The sequence below is a fragment of the Elephas maximus genome, chromosome 1, assembly GCF_024166365.1.
Source record: "Elephas maximus indicus isolate mEleMax1 chromosome 1, mEleMax1 primary haplotype, whole genome shotgun sequence".
Classification (NCBI taxonomy): domain Eukaryota; kingdom Metazoa; phylum Chordata; class Mammalia; order Proboscidea; family Elephantidae; genus Elephas; species Elephas maximus.
Window position 1 is genome coordinate 5,583,414 of NC_064819.1, and position 23,048 is coordinate 5,606,461.

At 38.6% G+C, this 23,048-nt stretch overlaps 1 protein-coding gene across 3 annotated transcripts in view; it reads right to left on the reverse strand.

The window, feature by feature from the left end:
• LSAMP (limbic system associated membrane protein) overlaps window positions 1–23,048 on the reverse strand; it is a 991,063-nt gene that overhangs the window by 372,227 nt on the left and 595,788 nt on the right. For all 3 annotated transcript variants that reach the window (XR_007516473.1, XM_049877041.1, XM_049877029.1), the window contains exon 3: window positions 14,859–14,984. Coding sequence is in view for 2 of the 3 variants with exons in the window: in XM_049877041.1 (XP_049732998.1) it covers window positions 14,859–14,984 (126 nt within the window). In the remaining variant the exon portion in view is untranslated. The remainder of the gene's footprint in view (window positions 1–14,858; window positions 14,985–23,048) is intronic.

The following is a 23,048-nucleotide window of genomic DNA, read 5'->3' on the forward strand; positions in this document are numbered from 1 at the left end:
AAAAGATCCATCATTTTAGCATGTTCAAATCCGGTTAAGGCAAAGAAAAATACCCCTCCCCCCGGGGCTCCACGGCAACTAAAGCACCAGAAGCTAAAGCACCAGGGTGATGGAAAAATGCAAACATGTCCTTGCTAACTATATTTTGGTTCGCCTTGCAGCATGGTCACTTGCGGATGATGCCTTTGCACCTAGAACACATATTTTTTCTCTAGAAATTCAGTGGAACAAAAGCGAATAATCTTCATTAGAGCTTAACAGGTCAGGTACTACGGGAAGTGTTTGTTCAACATTATTTCTTTTAACTTACACAAAAATGCTTATGAAGAGCTCTTATTATCACTTGATTTTATGGGTTGTTATATGGCTAGTGATTATAGGGCCACTAAGAGTTTTAATCGACTCAAAGGCAGCAGGTTTTTTTTTTTTTTTTTTGTATATGGCTAAATTAAGTACCATGTCACACAGTTAGGAAATTATATCTCAAACTCAAACCCAGGTTACCTACTTTCTAATTTCACCCTCTGAAACACAGTGCATATTTTCTCTATGTTTATCTGTAGAGACTTCTGTCTTTATGGATAAACTCAGAGAATTACGCAGTATACGAATTTTCTTTCCCCTCAGATTGTTGCTGTTGTTGTTAGGTACTGTTGATTGGTTCCAACTTATAGCGACCCCATGTACAACAGAACAAAACACTGCCCGGTCCTGAGCCATCCTCACAGTCATTGCTATGTTTGAGCTCATTGTGGCAGCCAATGTGTCACAACCCATGTCGTTGAGGGTCTTCCTCTTTTTCACTGACCCTCTATTTTACCAAGCGTGATGTCCTTCTCCGGGGACTGATCCCTCCTGATAACACGTCCAAAGTATATAAGACAAAGTCTCACCATTCTTGATTCTAAGGAACATTCTGGGTATACTTCTTCCAAGACAGATTTGTTCATTCTTTTGGCAGTCCGTGGGATATTCGATATTCTTCGCCAACATCATAATTCAAATGCATCAATTTTTCTTCAATCTTCCTTATTCATTGTCCAGCTTTCTCATACATATAAGACGACTGAAAATACCATGGCTTGGGTCAGGCGCACCCTAGCCCTCAAGGTGACGTGTTTGCTTTTTAACGCTTTAAAGAGGTCTTTTTGTAGCAGATTTGCCCAATGTAATATGTCATTTAATTTCTTGACTGCTGCTTCTATGGGCATTGACTGTGGACCCAAGTAAAACGAAATCCTTAATAACTTCAGTAATTTCCCTGTTTATCATGGTGTTGCTTATTGATCCATTTGTGAAGATTTTTGTTTTCTTTTTATTGAAGGCTGAAGGCTATGGTCTTGAGTCAGAATCTGACTCAAGATTTGAATCAGATTTGAATATGGCAATAGTTAGAGCTTCCTATACTTTGCTTTTCAAATGTCATTTGAATTTTTTCCACTCAGATCTCATAATTCTTCTCTAATTTTTTACTGCAAAGTAGTTGTAGTTTGATGTTGCACATAATCGAAATAGTTTGACAAGTATCACTGAGGAAAGCTCAGTGATTCATGAATACAACTGGATCTCAGGGGTGCAGGTTTTTACCTTACTTTCTTATTGATGTAAACTGAAAAAATAATGCAAGGTATTGGGCTATTTTATTATTAAAAACCCATAAATTCCAGTTGGCATTCAGAGTTACAGTGAAGGGTTCAATGTGGTCTCAAATGGTTTCTTTTCCAATTAGGAATGGAATGGAAACTCAGAGTCCCTATTTTGAAGGTGAAAAATCAGTCCAATTCTTCCAAATATTTCATTGTAATTGAATATTCAACACTATAGTGCTATAAACAAAAAAGTTTTCATTAAAATTAGTAATAAAAATATCAACTGTATGCAAATAATTTAGACAGATGTGTGCATGTACACGTGTGTGTTTGAAGAAAACTCTTCATACCACTTGTTATATGTTTGGTTTCCTATTAAAGACCAATAGGGAGGCAGCAGCAAGATGGGATCTTTTTTTTTTCCATTATGGGGATTTGACATTTTTATACCATATGGCTAAACGATGAGGCATATTCATATAGAGTCTCTACTAACATCTGGTAGACTTTGCACTGATCAAACCCAGGAATACCCTTGGGCAAGGATCTTGATTCATAGGTGACTCGCTGTAGTGTTCTATACTTCGGTTGAGAATAAGTTCTGAAGATTCATGGAATCACACATGGGTGATTGGCTAGTGGCTCCTATAAAAATTAGAAATTATAAATGCAGACTTCCTTGAATATGGTCTGATATGCAGTAGGCACTCCATCATTGACAATAATAATTGAAACTAACCCACTGCCATTGAGTCGATTCTGACTCATAGTGACCCCATTGTGTTCTCAAGCCTGTAAATCTCTACAGAAACAGATCGCAACATCTTTCTCCCTCGGAACTGCTGGTAGTTTCTAACCGGCGACCTTTCAGTTAGCAGCCAAGTGCTTTAACCACTGCACCACTAACGTTCTTTAATTGAAACTGGTGTGGCTGTTTTTGGTGTAGGTGGTAACAGTACTAATAATAGTAATAGTAATAGTAACGGTAAGAAAAGATTTGAAGGGTCCACGGTGACTGACCTGAATGGTGAAAAAAAGACCTGAATAACCATTAGGCTTGTCTACCTTATGTGACTCTTTCATAATGGGATAAAAGCCCCAAAGAAAGAGAACCAGCTCCCTATCTTAGTGTTTCTGTGGACACTGAGAATCAGTCTGAACTTAGAAAAGTACCATTTCAGGCAGCTGAGAACCAAAGTGAATTTTCTCTATCTGCTAAAATGACTCACCCTAACTTCACAAGAGGACTCTATTTAGGATCAGGTCAGGTGCAAGATGTGCTCCTTACAGGCTGGCCACAGTAGCTGCCCTGTATCCTTCCTCCAGTCACCAATCACCCACCCTTACACAGCACGATAGAATGGGATTATGGGAAACTGCTGCTGCCAGACACTTCCTTGGCAGGGCCACACCTTTGACAAGGAACAGACCTGAGAGAAGATCCACATACATTATCAGAAGCTTAGCAACATCGCACACTGGTCTCAGCATAGCACCTGATCAACTCTGACACCCAGCAGCTGACTCAGCCTGCTATGGAGAGCTTAGAGTGTTTAAATGTTCCCAGGGAATTATCTCCTCTAGTAACATGACTGCCAAGGGCAGAAAGTTAGAGCTACTCACTCATACAACCCAACAGGATGTGCTTTTGGTCCCCTACTGGTTCTTTACCATTACGGAAAAGATACCGGGGGTTGGCTCTGCAGACAGGACCTTCAGATTTTGAGAGGAGTGCAAGACCCATTTGGTCTCAGAATCATGGCTGTATATCCTAAGTTTAAAAGAGCATCTGACTCCAGGATATATCCCCTCCTAAAGACACATGACGACAGAGCCTTCGCAAGTTCTGTGACTCAGTGGTTCAGGGCAAGACAGATGAGTCAGGAGTCCAGGTGATAGGCATCATGAGAGCAGATACTAGAATGACTTTTTTTTTTTTTTTAATTAGTAGGGTTATTAAAAATAAATAAATAAACAAACTAGCATTCTTTACATGTGCACCAAGAATGGTTACCAGAATTAATTACTAGGAAATAAAAAATGGTTATTTCTGCTCTCTTCTGTGTCCGTACCAAGTTACCTACCCTAAGCTATGGGCCATTAAGTGGTCAGTTTAAAAAAAAAAAAAAAAAGGGAAAGAAAAAACAACAGCAACGAAAACACCCATCGCCATCGAGCTGATTCTGACTCACTGCGCCCCCATTTGTTACAGAATAGAACTGCTCTGTAGGGTGTTTTTGGCTGTAATCTGTATAGCAGCAGATCACCAGCTCTCTGTCCTTGATGCTGCTGGTTGTGTTCAAACCGCCAACCTTTAGTTTAGCAGCTGAGCATTTAACCATATGTGCACCCAGTACCATGTGTTATATTTGGAATAACTTTTGTTCTAAGATGAAATCATGGAATATGTAATTCGTTGCAATATGAGGCAACTTTTTTTTTTTTTTGGGTGGTAGAGGTTTTAAGAATACAGAATATAAAAGGTCCCTTTGATTGCACTATGAGGACTAACTTGCTGTTAGGAACAGTGGTGACTGTTTTCCCATCTGCTTTTCAAACACCTCATTCCCTAATCTGGATCTGTCTTTCCACAGCCAAAAGAGCAGAAAACCTCAGTGACCAAGCAAAAATAGATAAATAAATAAAAAGACTGATGTTGTTCAAAGACTGACATTTCAGCTTTTATTACTAGAACACCTTGAAGAATTAGATCTGATTTGCACTGATATTTGCCAAGTGGATTATTAAAGTTTTTTTTTTTTTCTTTTCTTTTTCTCTTCCCTTCATCAGGCCTTAACACTTGCATGGAGAGCAGACAAAGGCACGATTTAGCAATCCTGTGGCTTCCTTTAAAGCTTCCTGGGCTTTTGAATTGTTGATCAGCTTGAGAAAAACAGCTGATTTGATCCATAAAATCAAAGCAGATGATGCATAAAAAAAAATTGGTGAAGTATTTTTGTAAAGGAGTTTGCTTTTCACAAATTTTTCTTATGTGGCATGGGATGATTTTATTGGCGTGTCTATTGTGAACAGTATGACTCCATTTGAGTTACTTATGGAGGTTTCCCCATTTTATTAGGATGAATTGCAGCCTCAGTGTACTGGGAGACTTGCAAATTAATATGCTGAGAGAACCATGAGGATTTCCTACATAAGTGCACATTTTAAACAATATGTTAGCCTCAAACATCATTAGAATGTAGATGGGAAAAGACAAAGTGGGAATTTCTGTGCAGTTGTTACTTCAAAATTTCTTTATCTAAAGTGACAGAAATTCTAACCAAAGAGAAGTGATAGTTCATTTATATAACAAATTGTTTTACGGACACACACACCTTACCAGGTCACTGAAACATTCCGACTGATTTCTTATAATTGCACCAGAAAGAATTTCAAACGTTCCCTGCTTGTGTTTGGTAAATGGCGCACAATCCTCAATGTCTCAGTAAGGTGTGTTTTCTTTAGACCAGGGGTTCTCTAAGGTCAGCATATATCAGAATCACCTAGCGGTCTTGTTCTGTAAACTGTTGACCCCACACCCACGGTATCTCACTCAGTCAGTCTGTGGTAGGGGGTGGGTATTTGCATTTCTAACAAGTTCCCAGGTGATGCTGCTGGCTTGTGGCCAGAACTCTGAGAACCACTGCTTTGGACTGCCCAGAGATTCATTTTCTTATTTTGATCAAATAGACTGTCTCATACATAGTCTTGCAGTTAGTTCTTTTTACTCTTTAACCAAAATCACCATTGGAATTTAGTTCTATATTTTGTTTTGTGGAATCCAAGATAAAATAATAGGGACAATAAACAGTACTTGGATAATGCTTTATTGTTAACAAAACACTTTCACATACATTATCTCATTTGGGAGAACACAAGAATCCTCGTAAGCGAGCAGGTATTATATCATTCATATTTACAGATGAAAAGTAAAGAGCTTAAAGGACTTAACCCAAAACCCAAAAAAGTAAGTGATGAAAATCAGGCATTCAAACTTGGCTTTCTGACTCTAAACTCTTTCTACCAAGCCACTATTCCTCCCAATCCCTTACATTTCTAGAAAGCCTTGTACTTTTCAAACTGCTTTAGTATTCATTATCTCGTTTGATCTCTCAAAGCAACTGCGTGAGACAGGCAGAGCACATATCATCATCTACATTTTGCAGATAAAGCCATTATAAAAGATGATGAGGAAAGTGGCTACTGTCATTCAGACATTATTTCTTCATACGCTAGCCTAAATTTTTCCAACAACATTTAGCACTGTCCTCTGATGTAGCCAGTAGAATATTAGATGCAGTCTCTCCCAAGTGATAAATATTCAATGGCATGGTATTATAACCTCCCATTCCTTCTCCCACTCCTGTCTCCATTTTTTTTTTTTTCTTAGCAGGAGTACATTTGGAGGAAAGGGAGGTAGGGATGGGGTTGAGAGTTACTAGCTGGTAGGAAAGTAGGAAAATTTCCTTAATTTCTATACTGCAACTATTAAGGAAAACAGCTTTGTCTGTATATAAAGACTCTCGACTTCCAGCCCAGGGCTTCTCAAAGTAAAGTCCATAGAAACCAGAGGATCTTGTTAAAATGCAGATTCTGATCCAGGGTGTCTGGGGTTCTATCGAATATTCCACATTTCTAAAAAACCAAGAATGGCAATTTTCTTGGTCTGTGGTCAAAGTTTGGCAGCCTATTTCTCAAAGCAATAATTATTTTTATCATTCTATGAACCACCTCTAGATCTCCAGGGTAGAACAGAGAAATTAAAATATTAACATTATGATAATAATTGTTGAATACTATGTACACTGAGGAAACCCTGGTGGCATAGTGGTTAAGTGCTACGGCTGCTAACCAAGAGGTCGGCAGTTCGAATCAGCCAGGCACTCCTTGGGAACTCTATGGGGCAGTTCTGCTCCATCCTATAAGGTCGCTATGAGTTGGAATCGACTCGATGGCAGTGGGTTTTTTTTTTTTTTTTTTTAATGTACACTGTAAAACTTATCTAGATATTTCTCTGTGCTAGACTATTTATACATTCTGGTATCTTCCCAATTATTTTGTCCTTAAGACCCTGGATAATGCTCAAAATGTGGTCCATGAACCCGTAGTGCCAGCATTACCATGGAGCTTGTTTGAAAGGCAGAATTCCAGGTTCCATCCTAGACCTACTGAAACAGAATTTGCATTTTAACAAGATTCTCCAGAAGATTTCCAAACACATTGTCTTAGTTATCTAGTGCTGCCATAACAGAAATACCACAAGTGGATGGCTTTAACAAACACAGATTTATTCTCTCACAGTCTAGGAGGCTAGAAATCTGAATTCAGGGTGCCAGCTCCATGGGAAGGCTTTCTCTCTCTGTCAAGTCTGGGGGAATGTCCTTGTCACCAATCTTCCCCTAATCCAGGAACTTCTTAGCACAGGGAACCTGGGTCCAAAGGACATGCTCTTCTCCTTGTGCTTCTTTCTTGGTGGTATGAGGTCCCTCTCCTCTTTACTGGAGCCCCTTTTTTATACCTCAAAAGAGATTGACTCAAGATACAACATAATGCTGTACATTGAATCCTGCCTCATTAACATAACTGCCTCTGATCCTGACTCATTAACATCTTAGAGGATAGGATTTACAACACGGGATAATCACATCAGATCACAAAATGGTGGACAACCACACAATACTGGGAATCATGGCCTAGCCAAGTCGACACACATTTTTGGAGGGCACAACTCAATCTGTAACACATGTTAAGGTTGGAGAAGCAGTACTTTTGATCTTTTTCTCCCACTGTGCTTATGGGGGTCATCCTTCTGCTTACTGGGGTGATCAGCTGAATCACTGGGAAACTTTACTCTTACATAATCCCAGAATTCACCGTAAGTGTGGGGTGAGCCAGGGAATCTGTATTTTTGAAACCTGTGCCGTCACTCCAGGTGATTCTGATGATTAGTTGGGTATGGAAACTCATGGGGCTGTCTAATAATGGTCATGAAGGTTAAGCTACAGGTGGTTATAGCTGGAAGGGATGTTCTATAGTGAATCACAGGAGGCATTATAAACTTATAGCTCTGCGACGGGGGATATCTGTGATGGGGGACCTTTTTTCAGGCTGACTCAACCTGTGAACTACTCTCTACTGGCAAAGCCAGGGTGGCCTGAATATCTGCCCCCAGACTACAAGGCAAGTTCAGCAGTGTGACAGTGCTGAGAACTTTATCATAACAATCAAAAACCCATTGCCGTCAAGTCAATTCCAACCCATAGTGACCCTAGAGGACAGAGTAGAAAAGCCCCGTAGGGTTTTCAAGGAGTGGCTGGTAGATTTGAACCGCCAACCTTTTGGTTAGCAGCCGAATCACTTAACCACTGTGCTACCAGGGCTCCAATCCTTTTCCAAATACAGAAGCCTGTGGTAGACATTTCACAAAGTGTGTGAATAAAAGAAAATTTCTTATATATTAGAGATGTACATGATTCAATAAAGCAAAATTATAGTTTATGAACATTTTGTATTAAAGTCTAAACTTCAAGCAGCTTCTAATAATAGTTTCTAGAGGCTGACATTTCTCTAGAATAATTATTCGTTAGACTGATATTTATTGAATCCTTCCTCTGTGCGAGGTACTGTACGGAGAAATAAGGACATGCAGGTGCCTGCTTTTATGAGAAAAATAGAGCGCAAAGAGGTAAACAGATGTGTGAGATAAATACTGATTGATAATTGCTGAGAACAATTACTGATAATAAATGAGAGATAAAGAGAATATCGAAGGTTCACATGCAAGAATGTGGCCATTTCAAAGCATTCCCATAACCCAGCTGATAATGGCATGGGTCAGATGGAAGACGATCAGCATATCAGGGCAACATATCTGAAAATGTCTGAATAGAGCGTCCACAGAGAACTTTACCTAAATTGCCAAAACCTTCCCAGAAATAAATTAATGAAACTAAGAGTTAGATAGGCTTATTTCTATTATTCAATTGTGTATCATTTATAGTTTGTTTTCTATGCAACCAAGCTTTATTTATAAACGTGTAGTTTACACATCAAGGTATGAGTTGTGTTATTATACAACAATACCTCTAATTTTTTACAAAGCCCTTAAATGAATAACTCAGTTAATTCATTGATTTACTGAGCACGGACAATATACCAAGCAATGTGCTGGGACTAAGAATAACACAGGAACACAGCATAGTTTCTGCATGTTTACAGATCTTGTAATCTAGGGGGACAGTTAAGTGTGTAAGTAAAATGGGCTTGTATTAGTTCTATGATAGAGCTTTTGGAAAAAAGTGTCGTCTTGAAAGTCTTGCAAGAGGTTGTACTGGCAAAATGATGGTGCAAGTAGGATAAGCAATCATGTTTCAAGAGAAAACCGGGATGTATGGAGGCAAGAAGCAAGTGAGCAAGGCACTTTCTTGAAATGTAGGCACTATAACCTGTCTCCAGTGTAAGAGTCAGTGGGTAGGGGTGTAAGCTCAATGGGAGGCTTTATACGCCATGTTAAGTAGTTAACTTTATCCCAAAGGCCTTGGAAATTTGGGACATGAAATAGGAAAATTAATTTGATGATTTTTACATTTTGGAAATAATGTTCCTGTAGTAGGGGAGAAATGTCTAGCAAAAAGCCCAATTGTAAAACTGTTGAAATCCAGGAAGAGAAAATCCTGGATGAATTGCGTTGTGGAGACGGCAATTTGAAAAGGTGAGTGGGCTGGTACTTATTAAGGAGGCAGAATCAACACAATGTATCAGATGAATCATTGCTGGGGGAAAAAGAAGGGGAAGAGGCCAGGGTCACTCCCAAATTTTGGCCTCAGACAGTTTTTATTTTCTACCCTGAACATTTCTTGGAAATTCAAACCACCCTGGGTAAATGGGTTCATGGGATCTGGGATGCCTCCCTTGTCAAGGACTAAATAAGACCTAGGTTGGCATCTCATGAAGAACGTTAGGAAACACCCTAAAGGACATCCACGGTCAAGATTCCAAAGTCAACCACAGCCAGTTCAAAAGAGTAGCAAAACCTAGTCTAATATTTGCCTATTATATGGGTAAGAAGCCGCATCAAACAAAATGCGAGTCTTAGCCTCTCTTTTAGCAGTTTGATTGACTCCCAAGTAAATCAACCTGCACTTGTCTTCACGAATTTCATTGTGCTAATATCTGTCTCTTTCAAAAATTTCATGATTATTTTTAACTTTTTAATATGCTTCTTCAAGAAAAAAAAAGTATACATATATTTTTAATGTATAACCCCTCTGTTTCCATTCAAAGGCTTACCCCTGAACACTGCAGATCATTTTTTATGTCTTCGTAGAATATCTTCTGAGACACCAGTTTTGGATAAAATAAAAAGGGTTGTAATTTCTCATTACAGGTTCTATGTACTACAGCTAATAAATTATTTGCTGTTACACAGCCAGACTGGGAGAATTGTCTCTGAGGAAGAGAGTGAGACACATCAACCTGCCGTGCTAGAAAATATCTCCCTAACAAGACACATATTTGTCGTGCTTCATGTTCTCAAAAGGGACACTGAAAAAGGGATACCTCAAGTGTGTATATCAAATATGACACAGTATAAGATATGAAATAGTAAGTCTAGCCTTGCTGAGAGCATCCTCCTTAAATCCTGCTGGTATTGTGTGGGATTAGAGGGTGGATTTGGGTAAAGATGGTGCTGAGGTTGTTGCCAAGCTATCAGTTTTTTACTCTCCTCTAAACTGATCACTGTAGGAAGCTGATGCATGTATAATCAATAATTACAATAAGTAATAATAGTAGTAATAATAATAGCTAACACTGTGCTGAGAACTCTGCCTGTGTGTTCTCTTAATTCTCATGATAATGTCCTGATAGGGGTTCTATTACTATTCCTATTTTAAATATTAGGAAACACAGATGCTGAGAAACGTGAATTCTCTATTTCTGTTCTCTTAAACCATGTGCATATTTGTGATTAAGCTATTGCTCCTCCTCCATGCAAGATTCTAAAATATCCTGGAGCACTCAAGTCCAAGCTAGATCCCCAAGGACAGATCTAGGATGACTTATTTCTCTTCGGGCCGCGTACTTTGGGAATCTGATGGCACACCTGGGGAGAGCAGAAGTAAGTTACTGGGGTGGTGCTAGGTTCTTTCAAAGCCCAACACCTGTCTGAATGGCCAGCATCAGGTTGCAGAAAACCCTCACGGCATAAAGGCTGACAGTGTCAGTGACTGTCAGTCTATCCAAGATGCTGAAGTTTGGGCCGTGGAAGCCGGTGAACACGTGGTTAATTTTGTATTCTTTACTCTTTAAATTGACCAGTTGTTTAATGATAAGGTTACTGATAAAGAGTTTGCAACTACTTGAATAGGCTATTCTGGAGTAAATTTAAGACATTCATACACTCAAATAACCATCTACATACCTGCTACAAATGTGAAAGAAATTGTGTATTTTTTAAAGACTTAAACATTAGAAGAAAAGTTGAATGACTAAACCCTAACGTCACGGTTCCATGGAAGCATCCTCGCCAGGATTCCTTGATGCGTTATCACCCAGGGCCTCTGACTGAAATACTTTTCCTTTCCCTATTTTCTTAAAAAAAAAAAAAAAATTTATTTTTATTTTTATCTTCTTAGCCAGATCTTATTCATCCTTGAGGTCTCAGCATAAGCTTCCAACAGGGGAGCTTTGCTGACCTTGCAGATTTTGCTACATGGCCTTATTGGTAGTCTTATTGCATACTGTAATTCTCCTTTATAATGCGTAAATCTAATTAAGTGGTTACCATGCAATTATTAGTTTAATGCCCTGCTATTATGCCAAATTTTAAGCTCCATATGTGCAGAGACCATGCCTGTCTTGCTTTTCATTTTGTCCTTTCACAATGAGCACCCAATAAGTATTTCTTGCCAAATGAACAAATTGTGAGATGGAGATCAAGATAATATAAATATAATTATATATTGATGGATGACATATTTTAAAAGCAATATACAAGGCACTGAAAACAATATAACAAGATTTTTTTAATCTGTCTTCATGCTTCTTGAAAACAAAAAAATAGGAATATTAAAAACTAAAAAATACAAGAAATAAATGAAAGCAATTGATAGAAGAGGTTGAGCCATGATCCTCCTTTAAATTGTTATTATATGGTCAAGAGGCTTTACCTAAAAAACACATAGGTTTGACTCTTATATATATATATACTTCCAATGTTCACTCACAGAACCTTCTGGAAGGCTCATATCAGAAAATCACAGGGACAAAATTTCCTGAAACTTAAACTATGGATCATATGCTTTCTGGGTGAAATGTGAAGTTACACTAATTCCAGCATGCTAACTCAAAATGAGATGGTAGTACCTGAGCCATGAGATGGTAGATACCTGAGCCATGAGATGATGGGTACCTGAGCCATGAGATGGTAGGTACCTGAGCCAGGTACTTCTGGAATCCAGCTTAAATAAGCTCAATTTAATATCAGGTATTTCTCTCAGACCCATGAAGCCGAGTCTATACTGGACATAATTGGGTGTGTTGTAGAATTTAAAGTAACACAACACAGATGGGGCTGCAGCCTTAGGGGAGTTGAAAAGCACCATCAGAAAAGGATTCAAACCTGGAAATGTTTTTAAAGGGGAACCTCAGACCAAGATATTAAAACCAAACATTCACTGAGAGGATGAGATTCCAGATTCTTCCGAGTCCTTGTAGCTCCTCCCAGTACAGTATTTCCATTAGAAATCCACCCTATAAAAATATAAAATCTCTCTTAAGCGGCATTTCTATATTCTGTGTTGATGTCAAATCTGGCTTCTGGCTTGAACAAGAGAATTACAGAGCACCTCCTGAGTTGTTCTCAGCCTAAGGGGCTAAACCCTCAGTGTGTCTTTTGAGTCTTTCAGGTACAGAAAGCTACTGAGGTTGAGCAAACCTTTATAGAAAGAGAATGCATAGAAATTCTTTCTATAACCCTGAGCAGTCCTGATAACAGATGACACACACTTAAGAAAGGGGTTTCCTCACGAATGCCAGAAGAAAGACTTCAAAACAAAGTTAAATGAAGATGGGAGCAGCATTGCTCACAGAAGGGAGATCAAACACTCCATAGAAAATACATGTTATGGTGCAATTGCCCTCCGGGAGTTACAGGATTATGGAAGCCTCACTTAATTAAGGGAGAAAGTGGGTCACATTTAACAACCACATACGTGACACATCATTTCAATTATAATGAATAACTGAAGAGGAGAGAGAAGTTAAGAAATCAGAACCTAAGAAAGGCACCGTCAGAATGCATCAATCCCCTCTCCTTCATCCAAGTCAGGTAAATGTTTGATTTTGTATGTATGAAAAATTCACCATCCTTCTAATCTCCCCGTCTCCTTAAAAACACTTGTGGTATATTTGTAAAAGAAAGTGAAACAAAATGACCTACTCAAAAAAAAAATTATTTTTAAAGGAATTAAGAGGTAATAAATATTCTTCTTCTCAAGCACCCTCTTTGCTTTCTCCTCCTCTTGTCATCAAAATGACAGGTAATCAAGTATTTGCAATGCAAACCCCGCACAGAATCTTCCACTTTCACAGCTAGATATCCCTGTGGGGTCGAGCTAATTACAGGTACATTTCCTCTGCAAGGCAGTCACACTCTACTGTTGAAGGCACAATTAATAATTGAACAAAGTGAGCAGGGTTTTTTGTTCACACGGCCATAGGTTGCAGGCAGCTTTACTGTCACGTGTGAGTGGAGCCACTTCCGTGGATGTCTCCAGGAAAGGCTTTGCATTACACGCTGAAAAAGATCACCTCCTGCTTCCAAATTTTGAAAAGAAAATTTAAAGCAAAAATATCCCAGTTTCTTGTATAAAATAGTCAAGGAAAATCCTTTCTTCTGTCACGAAGAGTATGGTTACGATCAGGTCATTCTTTAGGTCAGATGTGGAATAGATGAAAAAGAAGGCTTGGGTATTAATACCTGTTAGATAGAAGAATAGGAGTCTGCCCTCACACCTGTGAATGTAGCAGGGAGCTAGTTTTGCGTGTGCTATAAAAGAATTGGACCCACAGAGAGGGCTCAGATAATTACAGAAAAAAAGTTCTTTCCATTAAGATGTCTGAAGGAACTCAGTGGAGGATATTCCAAAAGCTACTGGGATCATAGGTGACTGCAACAAGCCCTTGTCCTGTGCCTCATGCATTGATCTTGAGCATGGGCTGGCAAACTTGTGTAAAGGGCTTCCTGGGTCACGTGACCGTCTTTCCAACTACTCAAGCCTGCTGTTTCCAAACAAAAGCACCCATAGACAATATGTAAATGAATGTGGGCGGCTGTGTTTTAAAAACACTCTTTAAGAGAATATCATTTAAAAGTTGGGGCTATCTACCAAAAATGACATTGTATAAGAATGATTGTGCTATCACTCCTCTTTTAAGAAAAATTAAATAGTAGGCCCCGTTCTACGAAGACTGTGTCATTTGCAAAGGCACGGTTTGCATATGAGAAAATGTCATCTGTAGAGCAGAGGAGTACGCAGGCAGTTAATCCTAAGGGATCTGGTAAACTTCTGAATAAAGTTAAACAACAGGAGGGTCTGGGAACCCAGCTGTGGTGATGACAGAGGGCAGGGAAGGGGTAGCGTGGAAGAGGTTACTGGGAAATAATTGTCTTGTTTTTACTGAATTAGCAATGATAGGTGCTGATTCATAACAAGCTCGTACAACTTAGTCCACACCTGGTGCCCATCCACAGAGTCAGAGTCAAGGAGAGATCACTAGAAATCAGAAAGCATTTTGAATGATTCCTGACAGGTTTCTTCACAAGATGCTACATATTAGGAAACTGATCTGCAGTTCAAAACAAAACAAAAACAAAAAAACCCTAAACATATAAACAAAAACAATGTAAATTTAACTCACACAGAACATTGCCCCAAGACACTGAAGTACTAAACTGGCACGCATTTTAAATATGTCAAGTCATTCTATCTGTGTTGGCTTGGGGAAGTGTGCTATTAAAAATTAAATGATATGTAAATCACATGTATATATATAAAACTTAATTTTTATAGTACTACGGTCATAGAATTGATAGAGGTGAACATATTAATTAGAGACCACTAGGGTGGGCCCTAAATAAGACCTCTGTCGCAATTCTCCTAGTGTTTTAATAACAAGATGTGTGTTGCCCTTCTGATCCAATGGAGTCTATGGCATGAGAGTATCTTAAACGGCATATGGTATCTTGGAGACCGGAATGTTGCTTACCAGTAGGTGTAAGGTGTCTCCAGGTGATAACAGGCTCAGGACGGCCGTTGGCCATGCAGACCAGGGTCACATTGCTGCCCTCATTCACAGTGACATCCGAGGAGATGTTGGAGATCTTTGGTGGAACTATAAAGATAAAATCAAATGGCATATGTAACCACGTCAGTAAAAGCAGGCTTGCAGCACTGGTCCACACAACTGGAAATGGTAAATTTGAGCTAAGTGGTTTTATAGCTTACGCAGTTTGAATTTTTGTGTTAAGAAGTCAAAGTACTTTTAAGATCCATGCTTTGCATCTGCTCATCAAGTCTCTTAAGGAGAACCTAAAGCGCTGCCACAAGGTGGGCATACCCCCACTTTGGCCATCTGAGTGCTGGAGGAAAGAAGTACAAAGAGTCGTGTAATGAAAATGTCTTAGAGCCTTTTTGATTAGGATAAACCTTATTTGGATATTAGAGAGCATGGATATTTATACAAGCTAAGGATAATTTTTTCTTGTCACCAAGTGTTGCCTAAATTTATTTTCTTACACATATAAAATGAATATAAACCAATCTCCCTTACAAACGCCAGGGGAAGACATCAGTTTCATTTAGTATAGGATCGCCACTTTGTGTTAAGATGTGGCAATCCCTAGTTACTTATAATCTCGTCACGTATGTAAATCATGGGCTAGTCACTATAATAGAAAGCCTCTAATAGCATCCTGGTGTGTAACAGGCCAGATGCTGTACTTTAGAGCTGAAAAACACAAACAGGTCAACATTACAGAAATACTGTTATTACTCCAATACCACCACTACTAGTACCACTAACAATTTAATCATACCCTTCCCCCCAAAACAGAAACCCATTGCTGTTGAGTAGATTTTGACTCATAGCAAACCTACATGGCAGAGTAGAACTGCCTCAGATGGTTTCCAAGGAGCATCTGGTGGATTTGAACTGGCAACCTTTCGGTTAACAGCTGTAGCTCTTAACCACTATGCCACCAGAGTTTCCAACAATTAAATAATAGCTAACATTAATTATCTCTGGAGCCTTGGTGGTGCAGTGGTTAAGAGCTCAGGCTGCCAACCAAAGGACTGGCAGTTTGAATCCACCAGCCGCTCCTTGTTAACACTATGGGACAGTTCTCTCCTGTCCTATAGGGTCACTATGAGTTGAAATCGACTCCATGGCAATGGAAACATTAAGCATTTACTATATGCAAGACCCTGTGTAAAGTACTTTACAAGTATTATCTCAATAAGTCCTCATAAAAAGGAAATAAAATCCTATAATGCAGGTACTATTAATATTTTCTTTTTCTGCTTTCATGGGTGGGAAAATTGGGCTTAGAGGGAGCTAGGTGAGGGACGGAGCACAGGGTTGAATGCAGGCAGTCTCCAGGGCCCACGCTCTTAAGCACTGCTTGAATAAAAATCCATCTTCACAATCCAGGCTACCAGATGGCCAAAACTGATGGAAATTATTTTTTGGTGATGTGAGAAATGAGTCCCCACGGACACACTGTGCTGCCGTCTGACTTCCTTCATTAGTGTTCAGGGTGGCAGCATTAGATCTCACGCTGGCTGGCTTGAGTGGGAAGTGAATTACTCACAAATTTCATCACAGAGGTCATGCACCGGTTACAAATAGCAGAGTTATGGTTTGACTGGGATTTTCCTTTTTTCTTTGTCTTTTTTTAACTCTTAGTTGCTTATGCTGTCTCTGAGAAATATGTGCCTTGGGGAGGAATGAGGACAAAATGGTATGAAGGAGTTCAATAACAAAAAAAATCTTATTTTTTTCTCATTTTCCCTGTCCATCAGTGGTCCTGTGTGATGACCTTTCATCTAAGCCAAGCACAGAGGCAACTGTCCAGCAATCACAGGATCCCGCACATCCCTGTAGGAGGCAATGACAGCACCCGGGCAACTGATTGGATCAGAGTGTCACAAGGAGCAAGTGTGAAGATGCTCTCGTGACCTGAGCCTCCCTCTCACAATGACATCTTACACGGCCTCTGGGTTGGAGCTGGTGATTCCAAGTCAAACCAAATGACGGAAGTAGAATGTAGTTAATTCTTATTGTTTAGAGATTTCTATTCATAGAGTTTCTATTTTCACTTTTTTAAATTGGAGTTTAAGGGTCATTTTCTCATAGTCACATATCTACTTGCAATATGTTGTCCCAGTCTTAGACAATGAGGGCTTTAAAAAGTCAAGCCCATCTTATGGAGGAGAACACGAGGCACAGAGAGGACTAATGATTGTCAAGGGTGATCCTGCCAAGAACTATGGCTAGCTTAGAATCCAGATCCTCAGAGCATTTGCTTGTTCTGTTGCTTAAGATTCATAGTTTCTAATTCCCAGCAGACGAAGTCAGTGTTCGGAGTGTCTCCAAAAAACTACAATGAAATAGAAATCAATTACTATGCTCAAGAACAAGATTTAGGTGCCTTCCTCCACAATCTAAAACCTGTAACATAGGGTGTTTACAGTAAGATAACAATATATGTAATATATATTGTATACTATATGTACACTTTATTTTGTAATACTGTGTAATATTTACAAGAGATCCCATTACTCAAGTTGTAGTCGCTTCTGAATTCGAACATGGGACACAGTGTAAAGAGAAGAAATGCAGGTATGTTCTGATTAAAGAGAGAGGAAAACAAAAAACCCTCCATATCCCTAATGCGAAAACATGCGAATTTACAAATTAGAAAATATCACCAATGGTTAAGCTCCAGAGAATTATTAACTATGATTCAATTTACTTGTATAACCTTTCTTGTACAAGAGGGATATATACTGAAGACACTTGTTCAATGTTACATTAGACAGGTACTGATAGAATTGGCTATAAAATCCAGAATAATAGACTCAGGCCTATCCTCTGGCCACCAAGCTACACTGGCTCTCCTAATTACGGACAATATACCAAGGTCATGTATCTCAGAGACTGGAGGCAGAGAAAGTGTTTGGGTCAAACAGTTAGACATGTAACCATGTTGACTTTCTACCCCACCTCTGGGTCACTCCCAGTGGGTCTCATTCCATCTTTTATTCCTCTACTATATCTTGTGTCAACTTTTTCCCACAAGCATGCATATGTGATATAGTGTTTCCACTGTAGAAAGGAATACTTTCCAAACCCCATGTTACCCTCTTATTAACTTTCAAATTCTATCTCTCCAAATTTCTTGAGTAAATTGTTCCATACTATGTCTTAATCTCCAAGTCACCCTTCAATCTTTATTGAAATTAGCTTCTTCCCTTGACCTCCAAAGAAACTCCTCTCAGGAGCATCCGATGGACACTTTTTGTTATTGTCTTATCTTTCTCTGAAGTATTTGACTCTGTTCACCACAACCACCTTCATCCAATCCTTTCTTTTCTTGGTTTCTATGACACCAAACTCAACTAACTGCTTTTCCTCTTACCCCTCTGGCCAGCTTTCCCAGTTAAATTTTGGGCTTATCTTACCCTGGTCCTTAAATATCTATATTTTCTAGGGTTCTCTCACTACCCTCTTTCTTCATCTCAATCCATACATTCACTGTAGTGATCCTTTCCACTCTCTAGCTTTAGATGCTGTTACTTTGTTATGGATGACTCCCAAATCAATATCTGCAGTCCAGATTTTCCTCATGACCTTCCTAGTTACATTTCTAGTTGGCTATTCTACACAGATACCAAAGAAAGATTCAACATTCTCAAAACTGAATTCATCTTCTTCCTTCCCTCAAAACTCTCGTAGTCTTGTGTCTACTATCTTAGTGAATGGTGTCACCATGCCAACAGTTGCACAAGCAAAAACAGAAACAACAAGGCATCTCCCCTGGTTGCTCTCTTCGCTGTCCCCTACATAAAATTGATCGTCAAGTTCTGTAGTTCATGCCTTTGAAATATTTCTCCTATTCAGTCATTATTTTTGATCTCTACTCCTACTAACCTTGTTCTATCCCTCACTACATTTTTTTTGCCTGAATTATGGCAAAATAATTAAACCGGTTTCTTTGCCTCTAGCATTCCTTTCTCCATACTCACTGCATTCATTCACCACTCTGCAATCAGAATTTTTCCCTTACATTGAAAATGTGAGTATAGTACCCCATGGTTAATCTCACTGCCTTCAAAATAAAGCCCAAACTCCTTAACAGAGCTTAATAGGTCAATCATGATGGAACCCTGCTTATCTCTCTGCCTCATTTCCTACTCCCTTTGCATTGCTTGATCCAGTCACCTCAAACAACTTTTGGTTCCTGGAATGTGCTATCCTCTTTTCTTGCTCCTGGGTATTTAACATTCTATTTTTTCTACATGAAATATTCTTCCTTCAACTATTTGTGAGACTCACGTCTTTCCCCCTCCAGGTTTCAGCTAGTCAGTGGCTCACTTTTTCCAGTAAGACTTTCCTGTCTCTCCCCTCCCCCACCCACCCATGCCTCCTGCTCCATATTGGATAAAATGCTCTTCTTGTGTTCTAATATCGTGCCCTGGATTTCCCCAGTCCAGCATTGAATCATGATTGCTCCATTAGTTGCCTGTGCCTTTCACTGTATTTTAAGAGGCAGAAGTTGGGGTCTTTATTTTCTTGACCACTGAATCCTATAGAACGTGGTGCATGGAACATGGTAGATGCTCACGAACACTTGAAAAAAAAAAAAAAGTTAATGACCTCCACCCTCATTCTTTCCTTAGCTCAAGGAAGGCATCTCATCGCGTTTTTATCAGAAAGGATCAAGTTTTCATTTTTAATCAGTATAATATAGCCTTTATATATATATCTTTAGTCAGCCCTCTAGTCATCCATTTCACTGTCAACTTCATTATCTCTTTAAAAAAAAAAAATTGCTATGGGGCAGGAGGTGCTTGTATATTGGAGAAACATAAGAAGCTAGAGAAACTTGGTGTCTAACTTCCTAAATGATAGGGTTTCTTGAGTTTTAACTTGCTTTGTTTTTTTCCTATGAGGAGTCATTAGTATATATGTACATAAGTGTGTTAAGTATCAATTGTACATACATATGTGTGTAATTATATATTGCATATAAAATTGTGTATGTGTTTATATACACACATAAACTTTATATATGTATACATATATGTGGGAGCTCTGGTGGCATAGTGGTTAAGAGCTACAGCTGCTAACCAAAAAGGCCAGCAGTTCAAATCCACCAGCTGCTCCTTGGAAACTCCCTGTGGCAGTTCTACTCTGTCCTACAGGGTTGCTATGAGTCAGAATCGACTCCATGGCAACAGGTTTGGTTTTTTTTTTGTTATACAAAAAAAAAAAAAAATTTTATACATATATGTATATACACACACACATTTTATATATATGTATACATATATGTATATACACACTTAAATTTTTATTAATCTAATGATCAAATAGCTTCTTTCTAGTTTCCTGTAGAAAATTCAGACACTCACTGATAGTATAACATCAAGGTGACAATGTGCATTTTTATTGTATTAACTCTAAAACTTGTGGAAAGATAGATATTATTATTATTACCATTTTCAGGTGTGGTCAGAAGGAACAAAATTGGTAAAAGTCACATAGCTAATGAAAAATTGAGCAAGGACCATAACCAACAATTTGTAGTTTTCTCAAATGTCACCCTTTTCCCTAGATCACATTTACTTCTGTAAAAGTGGTGCTAGATAGCATTTTTAATTCTATTTTAATTCTCAGTAAGGATGGCTACCTAAAAATACTGTTTAACATGATAATCTTATTTGCATTAGCAAATACTGTTGTTTATCTTTCAAAATCATTATAATATTGATTTATGCTCAATTCTTGAGTCATTACAGTACTCTCAGTTTTTTTCCTCATTCTGGGCTATTCCCTAGCAATTCTTCATTCATAGGATATTAGTGTGATTTATTATGTTTTCCTAAATGTAATGCCACAAACCATTTATTTGAGGTTATCAACCTATTCAGTTTCAGCAATCTCCCCAATTTGGATTATTTTGTTTTTCTTATCAATTAAGAAGAGCTCCTTATATAGTGAGGAATTAGCCTTTTATTATAATGTTCTTTGTAACACTCCCAATTTATTCCTTGCCTCTTAATTTTGTTTATGATTATTTTTGTCAGGAGAAATTTAAATTTCTTTGTTGTTATATGTATTGATATTTCTTTTGTAATTTCTTCTATTGCTTTATTCATAGAAGGCCCTTTCCCATCATAAAACAAAAAACCCACCACCATCGAGTTGATTCCGACTCATAGTGACCCTGTAAGACTGCCCCCATAGAGTTTCCAAGGACCACCTGGTGGATTTGAACTGCTGACCTTTTGGTTAGCAGCCATATCTCTTAACCACTATGCCACCAGTGTTTCCTTTTCCATCATAAGATCAGTTAAATACTTACCTCTGTTTACTCTTCTTTTAATGGCTTGTTTCATTTTTGAAAATATTGAACTCTTTCAATCATCTAGAATGTATTTATGGTATGAAAGACAACCAGGTATATATATACAAACCAAAACCAAATCCACTGCTATCGAGTTACTTCAGACTCATAGTGACCATATAGGACAGAGTAGAACTGCCCCATAGAGTCTCCAAGGAGTGGCTAGTGGATTCCAAGGGCTGACCTCTTGGTTAGTAAGCTAAGCTCTTAACCACTGTGCCACCAGGGCTCCATGTATATATTTAATTACATAAAATATATCTTTAATTATATATATAATTATATCTATTTTTAATTTTAGATACATCTTTAATTTTATATATATATATTAACCCAAAAACCAAACTCACTGCCATCGAGTCAATTCTGACTCATAGCGACCCTATATGACAGAGTAGAACTGCCCCATAGAGTTTCCAAGGAGCACCTGGCAGATTTGAACTGCCGACCTCTTGGTTAGCAGCCATAGCACTTAACCACTATGCCATATACAATTTTTTGCAATGCCATTTGTTAAATAGTATAAAATGTACACATTGTTTTGGTTTTCAGAATCGTCCTATAAAGTGCCGCCAACATGTCCAGCCCAATATTCCTGGTAAACATACAAATACAAACCTCACTGACCATGCCAAGTGATTTTATAAAAATATTAAAAAAAAAAAATCCATCAATCTTTGGGACACTACATTATTTTTATATGCTGCCAGTTTCTACATTAATTGGTCATTAGATGAGCACCTCCTAAAATGCTGAGTAAAAAAAAAAAAAAAAACTCTAGCAAAATTCATTATTCAAGGGAATCCTCGGGTTTTCAGTTGATAAAATGACACCAAATGAATATGTCACAACTAATAGTTATAATTTTAGAAATGAATTATCAAAAAGGTGATATTCTTTCATTGAAAAAACATAAATTCTATGTTAAAACAATACAAATTGAATGGTAGTTCCTAAAATAATACTAAGATCTAGGTACACTTGGATGCCTGAATTCCTTTAACTTGCAGTGAATCGCCTTAAGTAAAACCATGACACAGTCAAACTGGCTCTATTGCCATGTTTTTATTGCCCCTTCTGACTCTTTTGATAATTTATTTATGCACACCTTCTATCAGATCTCCAGGATCTCCTGGGTTTTGTGGATCCAGCCTTACCTGTACATGTCTGTACAGTTCACTAGATTCCAATCCCTTATTTCCTCTTTTTTGTATAAGACCAAGATCCCCCATGCACGACAAAAAGTGGCAACACGGATAATGTCAGGGACATTAGTGGAATGGACATCTATCATTTTTACCTTCTCAGAATTCATGCCTCCTTCTTTTGGTGAGACACTCTGGTTTTCGTTTTGGGAAACCACTCTTCACCCACTGCCATTAGTTTGTTGGTACCATCAATCAAGTACCCATTCTCCCTTGTCCAAGGGTGGGAGCATGACCTAAACTAGACCAGTCAGACTCTCATTCCCTGGAAGTTAGTTTTTGTAAATAATGACACTCCTGTCATGGACCGTGTTAATGACCCCAATTCTCCACCTCTCCCTGTATCCACATACTTTGCCACATCAATGCCCTTCTGTAGTGGGTGGGGCGCAGTTTTCCATTCCTAGGCCATGTCCCTTGCTTTGGCCAATAAGATGTCAGCATAGGTAATGCAAGCTGAGTCATTTGCTTTGGTACCTCTGCCATCATGAGAAGAACGTTCCCAGGTAAGCCTCTTTTTCCCAGAGGAAATATGGGAGCCATGTAGAGCAGAAAGGATTG